General features: G+C 40.1%; 1 protein-coding gene across 5 annotated transcripts in view; it reads left to right on the top strand.

Moving 5' to 3' along the window:
- Positions 1 to 21,369, top strand: part of USP18 (ubiquitin specific peptidase 18) — a 62,823-nt gene extending 41,454 nt beyond the window's left edge. For 4 of the 5 annotated variants that reach the window (XM_057318781.1, XM_048216569.2, XM_057318780.1 and 1 more), the window contains 3 exons: positions 2,678 to 2,809; positions 3,806 to 3,855; positions 19,424 to 21,369. In XM_057318781.1, the coding sequence (XP_057174764.1) occupies positions 2,678 to 2,809; positions 3,806 to 3,855; positions 19,424 to 19,469 (228 nt within the window). In that variant the 3' untranslated portion in view covers positions 19,470 to 21,369. Of the gene's footprint in view, positions 1 to 2,677; positions 2,810 to 3,805; positions 3,860 to 19,423 lie in introns of those variants that run through there. The other variant, XM_057318782.1, reaches the window with a different exon arrangement.
- The last annotated feature ends 684 nt before the right edge of the window (positions 21,370 to 22,053 follow it).

Below are 22,053 nucleotides of genomic sequence, written 5' to 3'. Positions count from 1 at the left end.
TTGCTGAAATGCTGTATGAGTTCTACTAATTTGGGTGTGGAGTCTTTTGGGTTTTCCACGTAAAATATCAAGTCATCTGTGAAGAGAGAGAGAGTTTGACTTCTTCTTTGCCCATTTGCATGCTTTTATTTATTTATTTATTTATTTATTTATTTATTTATTTTTTGTGGTCTGATTGCTGAGGCTAAGACTTCTAGTACTATGTTGAACAAGTGGTGGCAGTGGGCATCTTTGTTGTGTTCCTGACCTGAAGGGAAAAGGTCTCAGTTTTTTCCCATTGAGAATGATATGTGCAGTGGGCTTTTCATAGATGGCTTTTATGATGTTGAGGTATGTTTCCTCCATCCCTATACTTTGAAGAGTTTTAATAAGTAAAGGATGCTGTAGTTTGTGAAATACTTTTTCTGCATCAACTGAGAGGATCATATGGTTCTTGTCTCCTCTTTCATTAATTTGATCGATCATGTTGATTGATTTGTGAATGTTGAACCACCCTTGCATCCCAGGAATAAACCCCACCTGGTCGCGGTGAATAATCCTTTTAATGTACTGTTGGATCCTATTGGCTAAGATCTTTGTGAGTGTTTTGGCATCCGTCTTCATCAGGAATATTGGTCTGTAATTCTCCTTTTTTTATAATAATTTTTTTATTATGTTAGTCACCATACAGTACATCCCCGGTTTCCGATGTAAGGCTCGATGATTCATCAGTTGCGTATAACACCCAGTGCACCATGCAATACATGCCCTCCTTACTACCCATCACCAGTCTATCCCATTCCCCCACCGCCCTCTCCTCTAAAGCCCTCAGTTTGTTTCTCATAGTCCATAGTCTCCCATGCTTCATTCCCCCTTCTGATTACCCCCCCTTTCTTTATCCCTTTCTTCTCCTACCAATCTTCCTAGTTCTTATGTTCCATAGATGAGAGAAACCATATGATAATTGTCTTTCTCTGCTTGACTTATTTCACTTAGCATTTTCTCCTCCAGTGCCATCCATGTTGCAGCAAATGTTGAGAAATCATTCTTTCTGATAGCTGAGTAATATTCCATTGTATATATGGACCACATCTTCTTAATCCAGTCATCTGTTGAAGGGCATCTCAGCTCCTTCCACAATTCAGCTATTGTGGACAATGCTGCTATGAACATTGGGGTGCATATGGCCCTTGTCTTCACTACGTCTGTATCTTTGGGGTAAATACCCAGTAGTGCAATTGCTGGATCACAGGGTAGCTCAATTTTTCACTTTTTAAGGGACCTCCACACTGTTTTCCAGAGTGGCTGTACCAACTTGCATTCCCACCAACAATGTAGGAGGGATCCCCTTTCTCCACATCCTCTCCAACAATTGTTGTTTCTTGCCTTGTCAGTTTTTGCCATTCTAATTCTCCTTTTTGATGGGGTCTTTGGTTTGGGGATCAGGATAACGCTGGCCTCGTAGAACAAGTTTTGACGTTTTCCTTCCATTTTTATTTTTGGAGCAGCATAATAGGTATGATTTCTTCTTTAAATGTTTGGTAGAATTCCCCTGGGAAACCATCTGGCCCTGGACTCTTGTTTTTTGGGAGGTTTTTGATTATTGTTTCAATTTCCTTGCTGGCTATTCGTCTGTTCAGATTGACTGTTTCTTCTTGTTTCAGTCTTGGTAGTTTATAAGTTTCCAGAAATGCATCCATTTCTTCCAGATGCCTAGTTTGTTGGCATATAGCTGCTGGTAATAAGTTCTAATAATTGTCTCTATTTCCTTAGTGTTGGGTGTGATTTCTCCCCTTTTATTCATGATTTTATTACTTTGGGTCCTTTCTCCTTTCTTTTGGATAAGTCTGGCCAGAGGTTTATCAATCTTATTAATTCTTTCATAGAACCAGCTTCTAGTTTCACTGATCTGTTCAACTGTTCTTCTGGTTTCTATTTCATTGATTTCTTCTCTAATCTTTATTATTTCTCTTCTCCTGCTTGGTTTAGGCTTTATTTACTGTTCTTTCTCCATATCCTTCAGTGTAAATAACTTGAATTTAAATAAAAACTTGAAACTATAATAAAAATGAAGCTATAATTCTTTTTTAAAAAAGATTTTATTTATTTTCTTGAGAGAGAGAGAGAAAGCACGAGCAGGGGGAGGGGCAGAGGGAGAAGCAGGCACAGGGAGCCTGACATGGGGCTTGATCCCAGGATCCCGGGATCATGACCTGAGCCAAAGGCAGACACTTAATCGACTGAGCCACCCAGGCACACCTATTTCTAATTCTTGACTTGACCTTTGTAGTCACACATCTTGTGACTTCCCAGCACCCTCCCTGACTCCCATTTCCTCAGCTTGCTCTGTTCTGCTATGCTGCCAAGCCTTTACAATTTTGGGGTCCATTCGAGTATACCCCTTACCTAGAACTTGTCTGCTAGTCTTATTCATCCTTCAAGATCAATTCAAGCATGTCTTCTCTGGGGAGCTTTTCTCAGATGATTATTCCTTCCCCTTTTGGGGGGCATGGCATTATAATTGTGGCTTAATTAATTGTGAGATTCTTGAGTTCAAGGACTATTTTCTAGCCCCCTTGAAGAACAGTGCCTGGCACAGAGTAGGCACCAAATAAATATTTGATGAAATAATGTTTCTTTATTCTAGACTATGGTTAGAAAAGGAGGGATAATAATTTTGTGCCTTATGTTCTTCCAGCTTGGAAGACAGTACGAGCTCTTTGCTGTGGTTGCCCACGTGGGAGCAGCTGACTTTGGTCATTACTGTGCCTATATCCAGAATTCTGTGGATGGAAAATGGTTCTGCTTCAACGATTCCAATGTTTCTTGGGTGAGAACATTGTCCAAAATTTCCTCTTGTCCTGGATTAGCCACCTCTAATAAATTCTAGAGCCCAGGACTAGATGGGTCCCCAAGGTCAGGACACATTGTCAGCCGGTTCTCTCTGTGTGGGGGGCCTTTAAACAGTCCTTTTCTTTATAAAAAGCTTTTTTAAATTCAAGTACAGTTGACACAATGTTACATTAGTTCCAGGTGTATATAGTGACTCAACAAGTTCATGCATTATGCTGTGCTCACTGCAAGTGTAGCTACCATCTGTCACTGTACAAAGCTATCACAGTATCACTGAATATATTCCTTATGCTGTGCCTTTTTTTTTTTTAAGAAAAGAGATAGAGAGAGAGCAAGTGGGGGGTGCATAGGGAAAGAATCCCAAGCACACTCCACATAGAGCCCGTATGTGAGGCTTGAACTCATGACCCTGAGATCATGACCTGAGCTGAAATCAAGAGTCCAATGCTTAACTGACTGAGCAACACAGGTGCCCTATGCTGTGCCTTTTATTCATGTGATTTATTCATTCCATAACTGGAAGCCTGTATCTTCCACTCCCCTTCACCCATTGTGCCCATCCCCCCCTCCCCTCTGGCAACCATTGGTTTGTTTTATTTATAGTTCTGATTCTGCTTAAAGTCCTTTTCTGCATGAAGTCCCCATCTGGTGTATAACCCTGTGAGAGTTCCCTTAGCTCAGTGTCTAGGTTTTTTGGTGTCTTCATGCTCTGTGGGAGATTTATGGGAAGCAAGAAGAGTTAGATATATGTAAGTTAGAACCAAGCACAATCAAGTTTAAAGAGAGGGAGCAGGGTACTAAAAGAGGCTTCATAAACATGGCATCCTATCACCAGATGATCCAGGTCTTGAGAGGTACTGGGGGGGGGGTTGTCTGGTTGAGTGAGGGAGGGTAAATTGAAGCACCCTGTACTCTCCAGGTGCTTAACATATGTCGGCTGGTTGCTTCACTTCATCTATTTATGTACTTCCAGGTATCCTGGGAAGACATCCAGTGTACTTATGGAAATCATAACTACCGCTGGTAAGGGAAGTGTTTGAGTGATGGAAACCCAATGAGTTTACGCAAGGTTCTTATTGCTGTATAAAACTCAAGGATTCAGCTGCCACTTGTATTTGGATAACTCTTCAGTGACTAACTGTTCAGCCTCATCTCTCATTACACGTCTCACCATACCATGCATTTTTCATAATTTAGATGCCAATAATACTAAAGTATAACCAGCTCCCCAAACATCTTAGCCTCCATGGGTTGCACATGCAGTTCCTGGTCTCTTTTTCTCTCTCTTAATTTATTAGTGAGGCAAACTCCCACTTAACGCTTTAATATCTCTGCTTTTCCTACTCTGTAAAGCCTTCACTGATTGATGCTGGAAGATTTGTAGGGGCCTCTCATATACTTGCCCTGAACTTTAAGCATATGTACTTTATAGCGAGGACCACCCTGTTTGTAATTGTTTGCATATATCACTTTCTTTTATATTAGACCATAAACTATTTGGGATCAGGGAATATTCTTTTATTTTTCTTTGGTACAGTGGCTTGCATTTAGTAAATGGCTATAAACATATTTTTAAAAATCAACAACTACACAGGGGCAGCTAGAGAAAAAAACTGGATGAAGGGTTTTTTTGAAGATTTTTTAAAAAATTTATTTGAGAGAGAGAGCACAAGCATGGGGAGCAGCAGGCAGAGGGAGAAGCAGACTCCTCACTGAGCAGGGAGCCAGATGTGGGGCTTGATCCCAGAACACTGGGATCATGGCCTGAGCTGAAGGCAGACACTTAACTGACTGAGCCACCCAGGTACCCCAGGATGAAGGTTTTTAAATTTATTTTATTTTATTATCTTTTTTTTTATTATGTTCAGTTAGCCACTGTATAGTACACCATTAGTTATTTATGTAGTGTTCAGTGATTCATTAGTTGCATATAACACCCAGTGTTATCACAACATGTGCCTCCCTTAATACCCATCACCCAGCTACCCCGTCCCCCCACCCCCCACCCTTCTGAAACTCTCAGATTGTTTCCCAGAGTCCATAGTCTCTCATGGTTCATCTCCCTCTCTGATTTCTCCCCGTTCAGTTTTCCCTCACTTCCCCTATATTCCTCCATGGAATACCATATGTTCCGCATATGACTGAAACCATATGATAATTGTCTTTCTCTGTTTGACTTATTTCACTCAGCATAATCCCCTCCAGGTCCATCCATGTCAATGCAAATAGTGGGTATTCATCCTTTCTGAAGGCTGAGTAATATTCCATTGTATAAATGGATCACATCTTCTTTATCCATTCATCTGTTGAAGGGCACCTCATCTCCTTCCACAGTCTGGCTATTGTGGACATTGCTGCTATAAACATTGGGGTGCATGTGTCCCTTCTTTTCACTACATCTGTATCTTTGGGGGCAAATAACCAGCAGTGCAATTGCTGGGACATGGGGTAGCTCTATTTTTATCATCTTCAGGAAACTCCATGCTGTTTTCCTGAGTGGCTGTACCAGCTTGCATTCCCACCAGCAGTGGAAGAGGATTCCCCTTTCTCCACATCCTCACCGACATTTGTTGTTTCCTGTCTTGTTAATTTTTGCCATTCTAACTGGTGTAAGGTGGTATCTCATTGTGGTTTTGATTTGTATTTCCCTGATGGCTAGTGATATTGAACATTTTTTCATGTGTCTGTTAGCCATTTCATGTCTTCTTTGGAGAAGTGTATGTTCATTTCTTTTGTCCATTTTTTGACTGGATTATTTGTTTTTGGGGTGTTGAGTTTGAGAAGTTCTTTCTAGATCTTGGATACCAGCCTTTATCTGTAATGTCGTTTGCAAATATTTTCTCCCATGTCATGGGTTGCCTCTTAGTTTTGTTGACTGTTTCCTTTGCTGTGCAGAAATTTTCTTATCTTGATGAAGTCCCAGTAGTTCATTTTTGCTTTTGTTTCCCTTGCCTTTAGAGATGTGTCTCAAAAGAAGTTGCTGTGGCCAATGTCGAAGAGGTTATTGCCTATATTCTCCTCTAGGATTTTGATGGATTCCTGTCTCACATTGAGGTCTTTCATCCATTTTGAGTTTATATTTGTGCATGGCATAAGAAAACGATCCAGTTCCATTCTTCTGCGTGTGGCTGTCCAGTGTTCCCAGGACCATTTGTTGAAGAGACTGTCTTTTTTCCATTGGGTATTCTTTCCTGCTTTGTCAAAGATTAGTTGAGCATAGAGGGTTGAGGGTCCATTTCTGGGTTCTCTATTCTGTTCTATTGATCTATAGGTCTGTTTTTGTGCCAGTACAATGCTGTCTTGGTGATCACGGCTTTGTAATATAGTTTGAAGTCAGGCATGGTGATGCCCCCAGCTTTGGTTTCCTTTTTCAATATTCCTCTGGCTATTCGGGGTCTTTTCTGGTTCAATACAAATTTTAAGATGATTTCCTCCAATACTGTGAAAAATGTTGATGGTATTTTGATAGGGTTTGCATTGAATGGATAGATTTCTCTGGGTAGCATAAACATTTTAACAATATTTGTTCTTCCAATCAATGAGCACAAAATATTTTTCCATCTCTTTGTGTCTTCCTCAATTTCTTTCATGAGTGTTCTATACTTTTCAGAGTACAGATCCTTTACCTCTTTAGTTAGTTCTTCCCGAGGTATCTTAGGGTTTTGGTGAAATTGTAAATGGGATCAGTTCCTTCGTTTCCCCTTTATTCTGCCTGTTAGTGTATAGAAATGCACTTTTGTGCAATGATTTTATATTTTGCCACTTTGCTGAATTCCTATAATCAGTTCTATCAGTTTTTTTGTGAAGTCTTTTGGGTTTTCCACATAGAGTATCATGTCATCTATGAAGAGTGAAAGTTTGACTTCTTTGCCAATTTAGATGCTTTTTATTTGTTTTTGTTGTCTGATTGATTTGAGTATTATGTTGAACGACAGTGGTGAGAGTGTTCTGTCCCTGTCTTGTTCATGACCTTAGGGGGAAAGCTCTCAGTCTTTCCCCATTGAGAACGATTTTCACTGTGTGCTTTTTGTGTCTGGCTTTTATTATATTGAGGTCTGTTCCTTTTTTTTAAATTGTTTTTATTATGTTATGTTAGTCACCATACAGTACATCCCTGGTTCCCGATGTAAAGCTCGATGCTTCATTAGTTGTGTATAACACCCAGTGCACCATGCAATACGTGCCCTCCTTACTACCCATCACCAGTCCATCCCATTCCCCCACCCGCCTCCCCTCTGAAGCCCTCAGTTTGTTTCTCAGAGTCCATAGTCTCTCATGCTTCATTCCCCCTTCTGATTACCCCCCTTTCTTTATCCCTTTCTTCCCCCACCGATCTTCCTAGTTCTTATGTTCCATAGATGAGAGAAATCATATGATAATTGTATTTCTCTGCTTGACTTATTTCACTTAGCATTATCTCCTCCAGTGCCGTCCATGTTCTTTTTATCCCTACCCTATGGAGAGTTTTAATCAAGAAAAGATACAGTATTTTGTCAGATGCATTTTCTGCATCAGTTGAGAGAATCATATGATTCTTGTCCTTTCTTATATTAATGTGGTGTATCACATTGACTGATTTGTAGATATTCCTTGCAGCCCAGGAATAAATCCCACTTGGTCCTGGTAAATGATTCTTTGAATGTACTGTTGGATCCTATTTGCTAGTATCTTGGTGAGAATTTATGCATCCATGTTCATCAGGTCTGTAATTCTCCTTTTTGATGGGGCCTTTTTCTGGTTTGGGGAGCAAGGTAATGTTGGCTCTTATAGTGAGTTTGGAAGTTTTCCTTCCATTTCTATTTTTTTTTAATTGGAAGAATAGGTAGGATTTCTTCTTTAAATGTTTGATAGAATTCACCTGGGAACACACAGCCATGCACAGCGTCTTCCTCCTGCCTGGGCTCCCAACTATCTCAGCCCCTGCCCTGGCTTCCAGACTTGTCCCAGGAGGTTCCTCTCAAATGAAACTGTGAAATAGTGGTTCACAGGCCAGAGCTAGCCCGCAATGAGTTTTGCTGCTGCTGCTCTTGGGTTGTTGTGTTTTTTATTTTGTTGTTGTTTTAAAACTTTGATGTAGGAAGAAAAAAGATGGGAGAGGAGTAGGGGTCCCCTTTTTCACCTGGTCCCCTGAGTCAAGTTGGATATGTACCAGACCATCCTGAAAACCCATGGAATCAGCCTGAGATGCAAGAAGATACATATGAATCCCTACAAATGAACATCTCCAGAGCTGAGTATTGAGGTACAAAGTGGGGAGCTATGAATCCACGCACAGATATCAGAAGATAAGCGGAAGGGGGAGGGAGCCGATGCACTCTGGCACCAGGAAGCAGTAGCTACTTGCACTAGGGAGTAGGCCAGACTCAAGGACTGGCACCCGTGAGAAAGCAGACTGAGACTGTGAGCCCGGGAATTCACGTGACCAGATCGAAAAAACAGAGCCCTGGAGTGCTCACTGGAACCGAACTAAAACCGGGACCTTGGGAGCGTGCATGCATCCAAACTTAAAACCGGAGCTCCGGAGCGCACATTCGAACTAGACTGAAACCGAGAGCTTGGGAGCATGCGCGTGCGACCTGACTGAAAACCAGAGCTCTGGAGGGCTCAGTGGAACTGGACTGATAATGGGAGCTTGGGAGTGTGCGTGTGATCAGACTGAAAACCGGCACTCCAGAGCGCGCGAACCACACTGAAACAGAGAGCTCGGGAGCGCGCGTGGGAACTGGGGGTGGCTGGCAGTGTTAGAAGCACAAAGGACAGAGACATGCCAGCCCTGGAAGTGGGGGGGCACCGGCTGTGGGGCGCACAACCCAGGACACTGCAGGGTTTTTGACAGCACCGACAGAAACAGTAAAAGAGGCCATGAGAGCTCAGTGGAGAGCAGACTGCGATCTTTCTCTTCTGAGACAGAGGCTAGGATATGGCCGCTGCTGTTCTGACTCTCAGAAGAGTCACAGAAAACCGCCAGGGAAAGCCACCAGAGAACAAAAGCCCAGAAATACCAGCTCACATTGTGCCCATCACCATCCCCCCTCACGGGACAGGGCGACTCTACCCAAACAGGGTTGCTTGAATATCAGTGCGGCAGGACCCTCACCCAGAAGGCAGGCTGAAAAATCGAGAAGCCCACATTCCTAAGGTCCCTATAAAACAAGTGCACACTGCCTGGGTCCTGGTCAAGAATTTGGGCTCTGGGCAACCCCACAACCTCTCCTCATCTCATCAGAATGTTGACGAGGAAAAATCCCTCCCAGCAAAGAAAATATAATGAGGCTGTGGCCTCTGCCACAGAACTAATGGATATGGACATAACAAAATTATCAGAAATGGAGTTCAGAGTAACAATGGACAAGATGATGTGTAGACTTGAAAAAAGTATTAACAAAAATATTAACGAGAATATAGAATCTCTAAGGGCAGAAATGGGAGCGAATTTGGCAGAAATTAAAAATGCTGTGAATCAAATGCAGTCAAAACTAGATGCTCTGACGGCCAGGGTAAATGAGGCAGAAGAATGAATTAGTGAATTGGAGGATGGGATGGTAGAAGAGAAAGCTAAAACAGAAACTTGGCTCAAAAAAATCCAATCTCAAGAACGTAGATTACAGGAGATTACTGACTCAATGAAACATTACAATGTCAGAATCATTGGCATCCCCGAGGGGGTGGAGAAAGAGAGAGGTTTAGAAGAGATATTTGAACACATTGTAGCTGAAAAATTCCCTAATCTGGCAAAGGAAACAAGCATTCATGTATAAGAGGCAGAGAGGACGCCTCCCAAGGTCAATGACAACAGACCTACACCACGTCTCGTCATAGTGCAATTCGCAAATATTAGATCCAAGGATACAGTATCAAAATTGGCCAGGGCAAAAAGATTTCTCATGTACAGAGGCAAAAATATCAGAATAATGCCAGACCTGTCTACACAGAACTGGAAAGAGAGGAAGGGTTGGCAGGGTATTTTTAAAACTCTATCCTAGAAAAATATGCAGCCAAGGATTCTTTATCCAGCAAGGCTGTCATTCAGAATTGATGGAGAGATAAGGACCTTCCAAGACTGGCAGAAACTGACCAATTTCGTAACCACAAAACCAGCCCTACAGGAGATATTAAGGGGGGTTCTATAAAAGTAAAAAGGCCCCAAGAGTGATACAGAACAGAAGGTGACAATCACAGAAAGAAAGACTTTACAGGCAACATGGCATCATTAAAATCATATCTCTCAATAATCAGTCTCAATGTGAATGGCCTAAATGCTCCCATAAATGCCACAGGGTTGCAGATTGGATAAAAAGACATGACCCATCCATTTGCTGTCTACAAGAGACTCATTTTGAACCTAAAGATACATCCAGACTGAAAGTAAAGGGATCGAATACCATCTTTCATGCCAATGGACCTCAAAAGAAAGCTGGGGTAGCAATTCTCATATCAGATAGATTGGATTTTAAACTAAAGACTATAGTTAGAGATACAGAAGGGCACTATATTATTCTTAAAGGATGTATCCAACAAGTGGATATGACAATTATAAATATATATGCCCCCAACAGGGGAGCAGCAAGATACACAAGCCAACTCTTAACCAGAATAAAGAGACATATAGATAAAAATATGTTAATAGTAGGGGACCTCAACACCCCACTATCAGCAATAGACAGATCACCTAAGCAGAAAATCAACAAAGAAACGAGATTTGAATGCCATACTAGACCAGATGGACCTCATTGATATATATAGAACACTATACTCCAGAACAAAAGAATACTTACTCTTTTCTAACGAGTATGGAATGTTCTCCAGAATACATCATATGCTGGGTCACAAAACAGGTCTCAACTGATACCAAAAGATTGAAATTATCCCCTGCGTATTCTCAACCACAATGCTTTGAAATTAGAACTCAATCACAAGGGAATTTGGAAGAAACTCAAACACTTGGAAAGAAGAACCATCCTGCTCAAGAATGATTGGATAAATCAGGAAATCAAAATCAATTTAAACAATTTATGGAGACCAATGACAATGAAAACACAATGGTCCAAAACCTATGGGATACTACAAAGGCAGTCCTAAGGGGAAAATATATAGCCATCAAAGCCTCACTCAAAAGAATAGAAAAATCTAAAATGCAGTTTTTATATTCTCACCTCAAGAAGCTGGAACAGGAATAGATGAATAGGCCTAATCCACACACAAGAAAGCAGTTGATCAAGATTAGAGCGGAGATCAATGAATTAGAAACCAGGAGCACAGTAGAGCAGATCAACAGAACTAGAAGCTGGTTCCTTGAAAGAATAAATAAACTCGATCAGCCACTGGCAAGACTTATTCAAAAGAATAGAGGGAGGACGCAAATTGACAAAATTATGAATGAAAAGGGAAAGGTTACATCCAACCCCAACGAAATAGGAAGGATCATTAGAAACGTGTATCAACAGCTTTATGCCCAAATTAAACAACCTGGAAGAAATGGATGCCTTCCTGGAAACTTATAAAGTACCAAGACTGAAAAGGAAGAAATTGATTTTTTAAACAGACCGATTAATTGTGAAGAGATTGAAGCAGTGATCAAAAACCGCTCCAAAAACAAGAGTCCAGGGCCTGACGGATTTCCCGGGGACTTCTACCAAACATTCAAAGAAGAAATAATATCTATTCTCCTGAAGCTGTTTCAAAAAATAGAAAGAGAAGGAAAGCTACAAACCTCATTCTATGAGGCCATTATTACCTTGATCCCCACACCAGGCAAAGACCCCATCAAAAAGGAGAATTACAGACCGATATCCCTGATGAATATGGACGACAAAATTCTCAACAAGATCCTAGCTAATAGGATCCAACAGTACATTAAAAGGATTATCCATCATGACCAAGTGGGATTCATCCCTGGGATGCAGTGATGGTTCAGCATTCGCAAATCGATCAGTGTGATAGATCATAGAACAAGAAAAGAGTCAGGAACCATATGAACCTCTCACTTGATGCAGAAAAAGCATTTGACAAAATACAGTATCCTTTCCTGATTAAAACCCTTCAGAGTGTAAGGATAGAGGGTATATTCCTCAATCATAAAAACCATCTATGAAAAGCCTACAACAAATATCATTCTCAATGGGGAAAAGCTGGAAGCCTTTCCCTTAAGATCAGGAACACAACAAGGATGCCCACTCTCACCATTATTATTCAACATAGTACTAGAAGTCCTTGCAACAGCAATCAGACAACAAAAAGGAATAAAAGGTATCCAAATTGGCAAAGAAGTCAAACTGTGTCTCTTCACAGATGACATGATACTCTACACGGAAAACCCAAAGGAATCCACCTCCAAACTACTAGAAGTTATAGAGCAATTCAGCAATGTGGCGGGATACAAAATCAATGCTCAGAAATCAGTTCCATTTCTATACACGAACGAGACTGAAGAAAGAGAAATTAGGGAATCCATCCCATTTACAATAGCACCAAAAATCATACGTAACCTTGGAATTAACTTAACCAGAGACATAAAGGATCTATATTCTAGAAGCTACAAATCACTCTTGAAAGACAGTGAAGAAGACACAAAAAGATGGGAAAATATTCCATGCTCATGGATCGGAAGAATAAACATAGTTAAAATGTCTATGCTACCCAGAGCAATCTACACTTGTAATGCCATCCTGATCAAAATACCAATGACATTTTTCAAAGAACTGGAACAAATAGCCCTTAAATTTGTGTGGAACCAGAAAGGGCCCCGATTTGCCAAGGAATTGTTGAAAAGGAAAAACAAAGCTGGGGGTATCACGTTGCCGGATTTCAAGCTATACTAAGAAGCTGTGATCACAAAGACAGCATGGTACTGGCACAAAAACAGACACATAGACCAATGGAACAGAATAGAGAACCCGGAAATGGACCCTCGGCTCTTTGGGCAACTAATATTTGATAAAGCAGGAAAAAACATCCGGTGGGAAAAAGTCTCTTCAATAAATGGTGCTGGGAAAATTGGCCACTACATGTAAAAGAATGAAACTTGACCACTCTCTCACACCATACACAAAGATAAACTCCAAATGATGAAAGACCTCAATGTGAGACAGGAATCCATCAAAATCCTAGCAGAGAACATAGGCTGGAACCTCTTTAACATTGGGCACAGCAACTTTTTTCATGACACATCTCCAATGGCAAGAGAAACAAAAGCAAAAATGAACTTGTGGGACTTCATCAAGATAGAAAGCTTCTGCATAGCCAAGGAAACAGTCAAAAAAATTAAGAGGCAGCCCATGGAATGGGAGAAGATATTTGCATATGACGGTACAGATAAAAGCCTGGTATCCAAGATCTACAATATATGCAAGTAATGAATCATGGAACTTTACATCAAAAACTGGGGATGTACTGTATATCGACTAACATAATATAATAAAAAATGTTATTATTTAAAAAAAGAGCTTCTCAAACTTAATACACAGGAAACAAATAAATCAAATATGGGCAGAAGATATGAACAGACACTATTCCAATGAAGACATACAAATGGCTAAGAGACACATGAAAAAATGTTCAAAATCATTAGCCATCAGGGAAATTCAAATCAAAACCACATTGAGATACCACCTTATGCCTGTTAGAATGGCAAAAATTGACAAGGCAGAAAACAAGAAATGTTGGAGAGGATATGGAGAAAGGAGATCCCTCTCACACTGTTGGTAGGAATGCAAGTTGGTAGAGCCACTTTGGAAAACTGTGTGGAGGTCCCTTGAAAAGTTAAAATTGAGCTACCCTGTGATCCAGCAATTGCCCTACTGGTTATTTACCCCAAAGATACAGACATAGTGAAGAGAAGGGCCATATGCACCCCAATGTTTATATCAGTATTGTCCACAATAGCTGAGTTGTGAAAGGAGCCAAGATGCCCTTCAAGAGACGATTGGATTAAGAAGCTGTGGTCCATATATACAATGGAATATTACTCAGCTATCAGAAAGAACGATTTCTCAACATTTGTTGCAACATGGATGGCACTGGAGGAGATAATGCTAAGTGAAATAAGTCAAGCAGAGAAAGACAATTATCATATGGTTTCTCTCATCTATTGAACATAAGAACTAGGAGGATCAGTAGGAGAAGAAAGGGATAAAGAAATGGAGGGTGATCAGAGGGGGGAGTGAAGCATGGGAGACTGTGGACTCTGAGAAACAAACTGAGGGCTTCAGAGGGGAGAGGGTGGGGGAATGGGATAGGCTGGTGATGGGTAGTAAGAAGGGTGCGTATTGCATGGTGCACTGGGTGTTATATGCAACTAATGAATCATCCAACTTTACATCAGAAACCAGGGATGTACTGTATGGTGACTAGCATAATATAATAAAAAATTATTAAAAAAGAAACTTTGTTGTATTTGCCAGCCTTTAAAGAAAAAAAAAGAATTCACCTGGAAAGCCATGTCCCTGGGTTCTGTTACTTGGGAGGTTTTTTATTTACTGCATCAATTTCCTTGCTGGTTATGGGTCTAATCAGGTTTTGTATTTCTTCCTGTTTCAGTCTGGATAATTTATGTTTCTAGGAATGCATCCTTTTCTTCCAGATTGCCTAATTTTTTGGCATATAGTTTCTTTATATTCTTATAATTGTTTGTATGTCTTTGGTGTTGGTTGTGATCTTTTCTCTTTCATTCATGATCTTGCTAGTTTGCCTTTATCTTTTTTTTTTTTGATGTCTGTCTATGGGTGTTATTAATTCTTTCAAAGAATCAGCTTCTGATTTCACTGATCTGTTCTGTTTTTTTAAATTTCCTTATCATTGATTTCTGCTCTAATATTTATTAGTTCTCTTTTCCTGCTGGTTTTATGCTGTATTTGCCGTTCTTTCTCTAGCTTCTTTAATTGTGAGCTTAGCTTGTATACGTGAGACTTCTCTTGTTTGTTGAGAAAGGTCTGTATTGCTATGTACTTCCCTCTAGGACTGTATTTGCTGCATACCAAAGATTGTGAGCAGTTGTATTTTAATTTTCATTTGTTTCCATGAATAAAAAAATAAATTTCTTGGTTGACCCATTCATAATCTTTAGTAGAATGCTCTTTTTTTTTTTTAAGATTTTATTTATTCATTCGACAGAGATAGAGACAGCCAGCGAGAGAGGGAACACAAGCAGGGGGAGTGGGAGAGGAAGAAGCAGGCTCATACCAGAGGAGCCTGATGTGGGGCTCGATCCCATAACGCCGGGATCACGCCCTGAGCCGAAGGCAGACGCTTAACCGCTGTGCCACCCAGGCGCCCCTTTAGTAGAATGCTCTTTAACCTCCATGTACTTGTGTTCCTTCCAAATTTTCTCGCGATGAAGTTCAAGTTTTAAAGCACGGTGGTCTGAAAATATGCAGGGAATAATCCCAATCTTTTGGTACTGGTTAAAACCTCATTTGTGACCCAGTATGTGATCTCTTCTGGAGAATGTTCCAGAATGTGTATTCTGCTGGTTTAGGATGACATGCTCTCTCTCTATATCTGTGAAGTCCTTCTGGTCCAGTGTGTCATTCAAAGCCCTTGTTTCCTTGTTGATCTTTTTTTTAATAATATTTTTTTATTATGTTAGTCACCATACAGTACATCCCTGGTTTTTGATGTAAAGTTCCATGATTCATTAGTTGCGTATAACACCCAGTGCACCATGCAATACGTGCCCTCCTTACTACCCATCACCAGCCTATCCCATTCCCCCGCCCCCTCCCCCTCTGAAGCCCTCAGTTTGTTTCTCAGAGTCCATAGTCTCTCATGGTTCATTCTCCCTTCTGTTTACCCCCCTTCCTTTATCCCTTTCTTCTCCTACCGGTCTTCCTACTTCTTATGATCCACAAATGAGTGCTTGTTGATCTTCTGCTTACGTCATATGCCCATTGCTGTGAGAGGGGTGTTAAAGTCCCCTATTATTGTATTACTATCCATGTGTTTCTTTAATTTTGTTATTAATTGGCTTATTAATTGGCTGTTCCAATCTAGGGGCATAAATATTTGCAATTGCTAGATCTTTTGGTGGATGGACCCTTTATGATCTTTCTTTATCACTTATTACATTGTTTGGACTAAAATCTATTTTGTCTGATGTAAGGATGGCTACTCCAGCTTTCTTTGGATATCCATTAGCATGATAAATGGTTCTCCACTCCCTCACTTTTAATCTGGATGTGACTTTGGGTCTAAAATATGTCTCTTATAGACAGCATTTCAATGGGTCTTGTGTTTTTATCCTTTGTGATACCCTCTGTCTTTTGATTGAAGCATTTAGTCCATTTACATTCAGAGAAATTATTGAAAGATATGAAGTTAGTGCCATTGTATTACATATAAAGTTGCTGTTTCTCTAGATAATCTTTCCTTTCTGGTCTTTGTTACTTTTGGACTCTCTCTTCACTTGAAGGATCTCCGTTAATATTTCTTGCAGGGCTGGTTTAGTGATCACAATTTTTTTCAATTTCTATTTGTCCTGGAATCTCTTTATCTCTCCTTCCATTCTGAATGACAGCCTTGCTGGATAAAATATTTTTGGCTGCATATTTTTCCCGTTTAGCATGTTGAATATATCATGCTAGTCCATTCTGGCCTGCCAGGTCTGTGGATAGGTCTGCTGCCAGGCTTATGTTTCTACCCTTGTAGGTTAAGGACCTGTTGTCCCAAGCTGCTTTCAGGATTTTCTGTTTGTCTCTGAAATTTGCAAGCTTCACTATTATATGTTGACCCAGTTTTATTGATTTTTGAGGGGGGTTCTCTGTGCTTCCTGGACTTGAATGCCTGTTTCCTTTCACCGATTAGGGAAGTTTGCCTCTATATTTTGCTCAAATAAACCTTCTGCCCCCTTGCTGTCTCTTCTTCCTCTGGGACCCCAATTACTGTAATATTGTTTTGCTCTGTGGTGTCACTTATCTCTCGAATTCCTCCCTCATGATTCAATAGTTGTTTATCTCTCTTTTTCTCAGCTTTTTTATTCTCTATCATTTTTTCTTCTATATCACTGACTCTCTTCTGCCTCATTTATCCTAGCAGTTAGAGCCTCCATTTTGGATTGCATCTCAATAATGCCTTTTTTGATTTCAGCCTTATTATATTTTAATTCCTTTTTTTCTCCAGAAAGAGATTTTCTGGTGTCTTCTATGATTTTTTCAAGTCCCCTGATATCTTTGCTATCACTGTAGTTCTGTTTTATTATCAAATTCTAGTTCTGTCATCTTACTTATATCCATATTGATTAAGTCCCTGGCAGTGAGTACTGCCTCTTGTTGTCTTTTTTGTTGAGTTCTTCTGCGTTGTCATTATGTCCAGAGAAGAATAGATGAAAGAGAATGGAAAAGATAAAAATAGCAACAATGACCCCAGGAAAATATACACTAAAGAAATCAGAAGAGATCAGAAACCAAAAAAAAAAAAAAAAAAAAAAAAAGAATAAAATCAAACAGGTGAACAGAACAGAAAAATAAACTTGATTCTGGGTGTATTTTGATCTCTTTGTCAGAAGAAACTAGATCCCAAATTTGTAAAGAAAGAAAAACATATATGTGTGTGTGTATATATATATATATATGAAATTGAAAACAAAGCAATCCAAAAATGATAAATATATATAAGATGTAAATGTAAAAATATAAATTAAAAAATTCCTAAAAAAGAGTTGATAAAATAAATTAGGTGAAAAGGAAAAAATTTAAAACTGAAAGACTAAAGAATGAGAAAAACCCATGAATTCTACATACTGTTTTCTCTTACCGCTGGAATTTTGCAGTTCGTATGATCAGTAAACTTGGTATTAGTCAGATGTTCTTGCTGATATTCTGAGGGAGGGGCCTGTTGCACTGATTCTCATGTGTCTTTGCTTGGGTGATATTGTGCCCCCTTAGCAAGGGAGCTGGGCTCAGTATAAATGGCTCTGGATTGCTCTATGTGGGTTTTGTTCCCTGAAGGCTTCAGCACTGATTTGGCAGAAGAAAATAAAAATTGTGGTGACCCGATCTCCAGCCTTGGAGCTGAAAGCTTGCACCCCCGCCCCACTCCCCAGTATGCCCTCAGGGGAAAGCTATCAATCACTCTTGTCTCCCTGGTTTCTGTCTGCAGTGCTCACTTAGCCTGTGATGAAACATTTTTATCTCATGCATTGCAACACCCTTTTGAATATCCAAACTTTACAGACTCCTGTGGTGCTCACCCACGCCACTCCTCCCAGGGCAGGGAGGGAGGTTGCACCACAGTTCTGCCTTTTTCTTGGGTCCCTGCTTTGAGAGTGGTCCCCCAACCATGCAGCCATTCAGGGATTATGGCAACACCAAGCAGAAAACCCACTCCTGGGCTTGCTGTTTGCAGCCAGGTTCCCCGAGCCAATGCTTGGGAACTCTGACACACTCAGGCACCCTGTTCTTTCTGTGACCCTGGGGTTCCTGAGACCATATCATCCCACCTGGGATTCTGCCCTACTTTCCCACCTGAGCACCTTTCAAGCAGGGACATCCCCCACTGGAACAGACTTCTAAAAGTTCTGATTTTACACTCCGCTGCTTCTATTACTTTCCGTTAGCCAGCTTACGGAGACTCCCTCCCCCTGAGGTTTATCTTCCCATACATCGCCTTGGATTCTCTTCTCTGCACCTCCTACCTTGCAAAAAATGGTCACTTTTCTATTTGTAGAATTGCAGCAATTCTTTTCTTAGGTCTTTAGTTGAGTTCTCAGGTGTTCAGAATGATGTGATGAGCACTGGGTGTTATACTGAACTGATGAATCATTGAACACTGTATCAAACACCAATGATGTACTATACCTTGGCTAATTGAATTTAAATAAAAAAAGAATGATTTGATAGCTATCTAGCTGAATTCCAAGGACTGGATGAAATTAGGGTCCTCTACTCCTCTGCCATCTTACCTCTGTGCCTCTGGATGAAGTTAAAGCAGAGAGACTTTGTAAGTTTTTTCAGTTGTTTCTGGATTAGGGGCGACATTGTATACCAGAGGTGATATTTGAAATGATTTCTCTGCAGGAGTAGGCCTGATCACTTGAAAAATAATAAAGTAGGAGAAATTTGTGTTTGAAATCCTCTTGCAATCTTTTACTTTTTATCTTTGTCTTTTATTTCTTCCGAACATCTCTTTTAGATGCCCATTCTTTGTCACTTTCTGGTTGTAAGTGATTCTCCCATTATTTAGATTAGGGTTTGGCAAACTGTTTCTGAAAAAGGCCAGAGAGTAAATATTTTAGGCTTTGTGAGCCATACAGTCTCTGTTGCAACCACTCAACTCTGCTCTTGTAGCACAAAAACAGCCACAGACAATACACGAATGATTGAGTGTGGCTGTGTTCTGTTAAATTTATTTGCAGAAACAGGGTTAGATTTGGCTTGTGGGCTGTAGTTTGTCAACCACTGATACAGATGTCAACTAAGAAAAGCTTAGTGGCTGTTTTCCCAAGTTACCCATATTTTTTCCCTCTGAGGTGATGGATAGATGAAGACTTGATCCAACAACCAAAAATCTTTCTGATGCTTGTCCTATCATGAATTAATAATGTGTCAATTAACTATGAATGTTTCATTTCTGTTATGCTGTTGAATTTTTTTCTTTCTAGGAGAGAAACTGCTTATCTTCTGGTTTACATGAAGATTGAGTCCTAATGGATGTACCCTAAACCTTCAGAGATTGACAATTTCATTTTCCTTTCTGTTCCCTGGATCTGCTGACTCCTTCAAGAGATTTTGCAGTGAGAAGCCTCATTTTCAAATTGTGGAGTTAAACTATTTATATTCAGGGGTACTTATCAAAATATTTAACAGTAACTTTGCAGGGGTCTTGATCAGTCAGAATAGATACTTCCACAGGTGGACCCTGGTCATATGGCCGGGGCAAGGACCTGAGTGCTCCCTGCTGTGGAAGACATTAATTATTTAGGTAGGGGAATGTGGGAGTCCAGGTGCTCCTAGGGGAGGAGAAGCCAGGCCAACAATGGTAGTGAGAGGCATTCAAGTGGCAAGGGGCAGTGGTAGGGAAGTATTTCGGTATTTTATAGCTAGTGTGACAGTACTGGTATGTACTGGCAGAATATGATTTTTGTTTATAATTTAAAACATTTTTAGAACCCATATCAGTTCTATAAAAGTCAAGTGTTTTGTCAGTTATTATGTATTGATCACCTACTCTCCATAAGATAGTGTGCTAGGCACCATCATGAATAAAGTTCTTTTTCTCAAAAGGAATTTGCAGTTTAATGGGGGGGGTTAAAAATACATAAAATACTGAGGATTTGTGCTACAGGAATTAAAGGATAGTGAAATTCTTCTATTGTGGGGACATGGGAGAAGCCATAAAGCTGAAAGGGGGGTTAAGATGGAGGATAGTCCATTTACATGGGTAAGCATACACAATGGCATGGCTGAAAAAGAGAAGGCTCAACGTTCAAAGATTATCCACCAACTTGGCTTCCCTCTACCAAGGAAGCAGTGGAGATTGACAAGGCTGGATGGTAGCTGGCGCTCAGAATGTGGAAGGTCTTGAGCTACTAAGAAGTTTGGATCTAATTTCATAGATAATGAGGAACTGTTGAAGGGTTTCAAAAAGGAAAGAAACTTTTAGTGGTGTTTTTGGTAAAATGAATCTGCTGGGGGCTGGCAACATGAATTAGAGACAGAGATGGTAGTGTAAATAGAAAAGTGTTCATAGTCACTAGAGCCATTTTGGAGGAAGAATGGATGTAGACAGTGAGAGAAAAAGGGTCCAGGGGGACTCCAGTACCACCCTGGAAGGTGAGGAGGGTAGGTGTTACTATTCCCATTTTACAAAAGAAGCAATTGAGACATTCATGTGTTTAATGATTTGCTCAAGATTTCATACTTGATAAGTGGCAGGGTCAAAACTTCCAACATAAAATGTGGGTAATTTATTTTTATTGGCAAAAAAATTAGCCATGCAATAATAAATTCTCACTGTAAAATATTCAAACAATATAGAGATATATAGAATTTCTTCCTTAGAGCTAATCATTGTTAAACAGGTGTGAATTAGTTTCCTAGCACTGCCACAATAAATTATCACAACATGGGTGGCCTGAAACAACAAATTTTCTCTCTCACAGTTCAAGGAGGCCAGAAGTTCAAAGTAAGGTGTTGGCAAGATTGGTTCCCTCTGGAGCCTCTGAGGGAGAATCTGTTCCATGCTTCTCCCCTAGTTTCTGGAGGTTGCCAGTAGTCCTTGACCTGTAGCTAATGTCACACTCTGTCTCCATCTTCACATGGCCTTCCCTGTATGTCTTCATATGACCTTTGTATAAGTATACCATTCATTGGATTTAGGTCCCACCCAAATCCACTGTGACCACATTTTTACTTGGCTAATTATATCTGTGAAGACTCTATTTTGAAGTAAGGTCTCATTCTCATGTCTAGAAAGACATGAATTTTTGTGGGATACTATTCAGTGCAGTACAAAGTGTGTATGTCACTAAGCTGTTTTCTGTGCATTTGTATACATGTATTACATATGTAAATTTTACATAATAAATTATTCACTTAATGTCTTAGAGAATCTTCTTGGAAAAGTTGTTGCATTTAATTCCGTAGATAAGTGTACTTTAGATTCCCATACTGGTGAATGTTAAGGGCATTTCAGTTTCTTCAGTATTTAAGAAATGCAGAGTGAATGACTGCTTTAGACATATTTTTGTGCATGTATAAATGTTTCTGTAGGTACTGAAAAAGGAAATTAGGTCAAGGGCATGGGTATCTAAAAATAGTACTAGATACTGCTAAATTGATTCCAATTGACACCAATAACTTTTGTCAGGCTGCTGCTTCCTTTTTTTTTTTTTTTTTAAGTAGGCTCCATGCCCAGCAATGGAGCCCACCAAGGAGCTTGAAGTCATGACCCTGAGATCAAGACCTGAGCTGAAATTGAGTCAGAAGATTAACAGACTGAGCCCCATAGGCGCTTGTAGGCATCCCCCTCCAAGTTTTAATTTAAATTCCAGTTAACATACAATGTGATATACAAGTTCCCTCCTTAATGCTTATCACACATTTTAACCCATTCCCCCCACCCACTTCCCCTCCAGCAACCCTTGGTTTTTTCTCTATAGTTAAGAATCTGTTTTCTGATTTGCCTCTCTTTTTCCCCTATGTCCCTCTATTTTTTCCCCTTAAATTCCACATATGAGTGAAATAATATAGTATTTGTCTTTCGACTTATTTTACTTAGCATGATACTCTG

The sequence above is a fragment of the Ursus arctos genome, unplaced genomic scaffold (genome assembly GCF_023065955.2).
Source record: "Ursus arctos isolate Adak ecotype North America unplaced genomic scaffold, UrsArc2.0 scaffold_26, whole genome shotgun sequence".
NCBI classification, from domain to species: domain Eukaryota; kingdom Metazoa; phylum Chordata; class Mammalia; order Carnivora; family Ursidae; genus Ursus; species Ursus arctos.
Note: the sequence above shows the minus strand (reverse complement) of the source record. Positions and strands in the feature narration are given on the sequence as shown.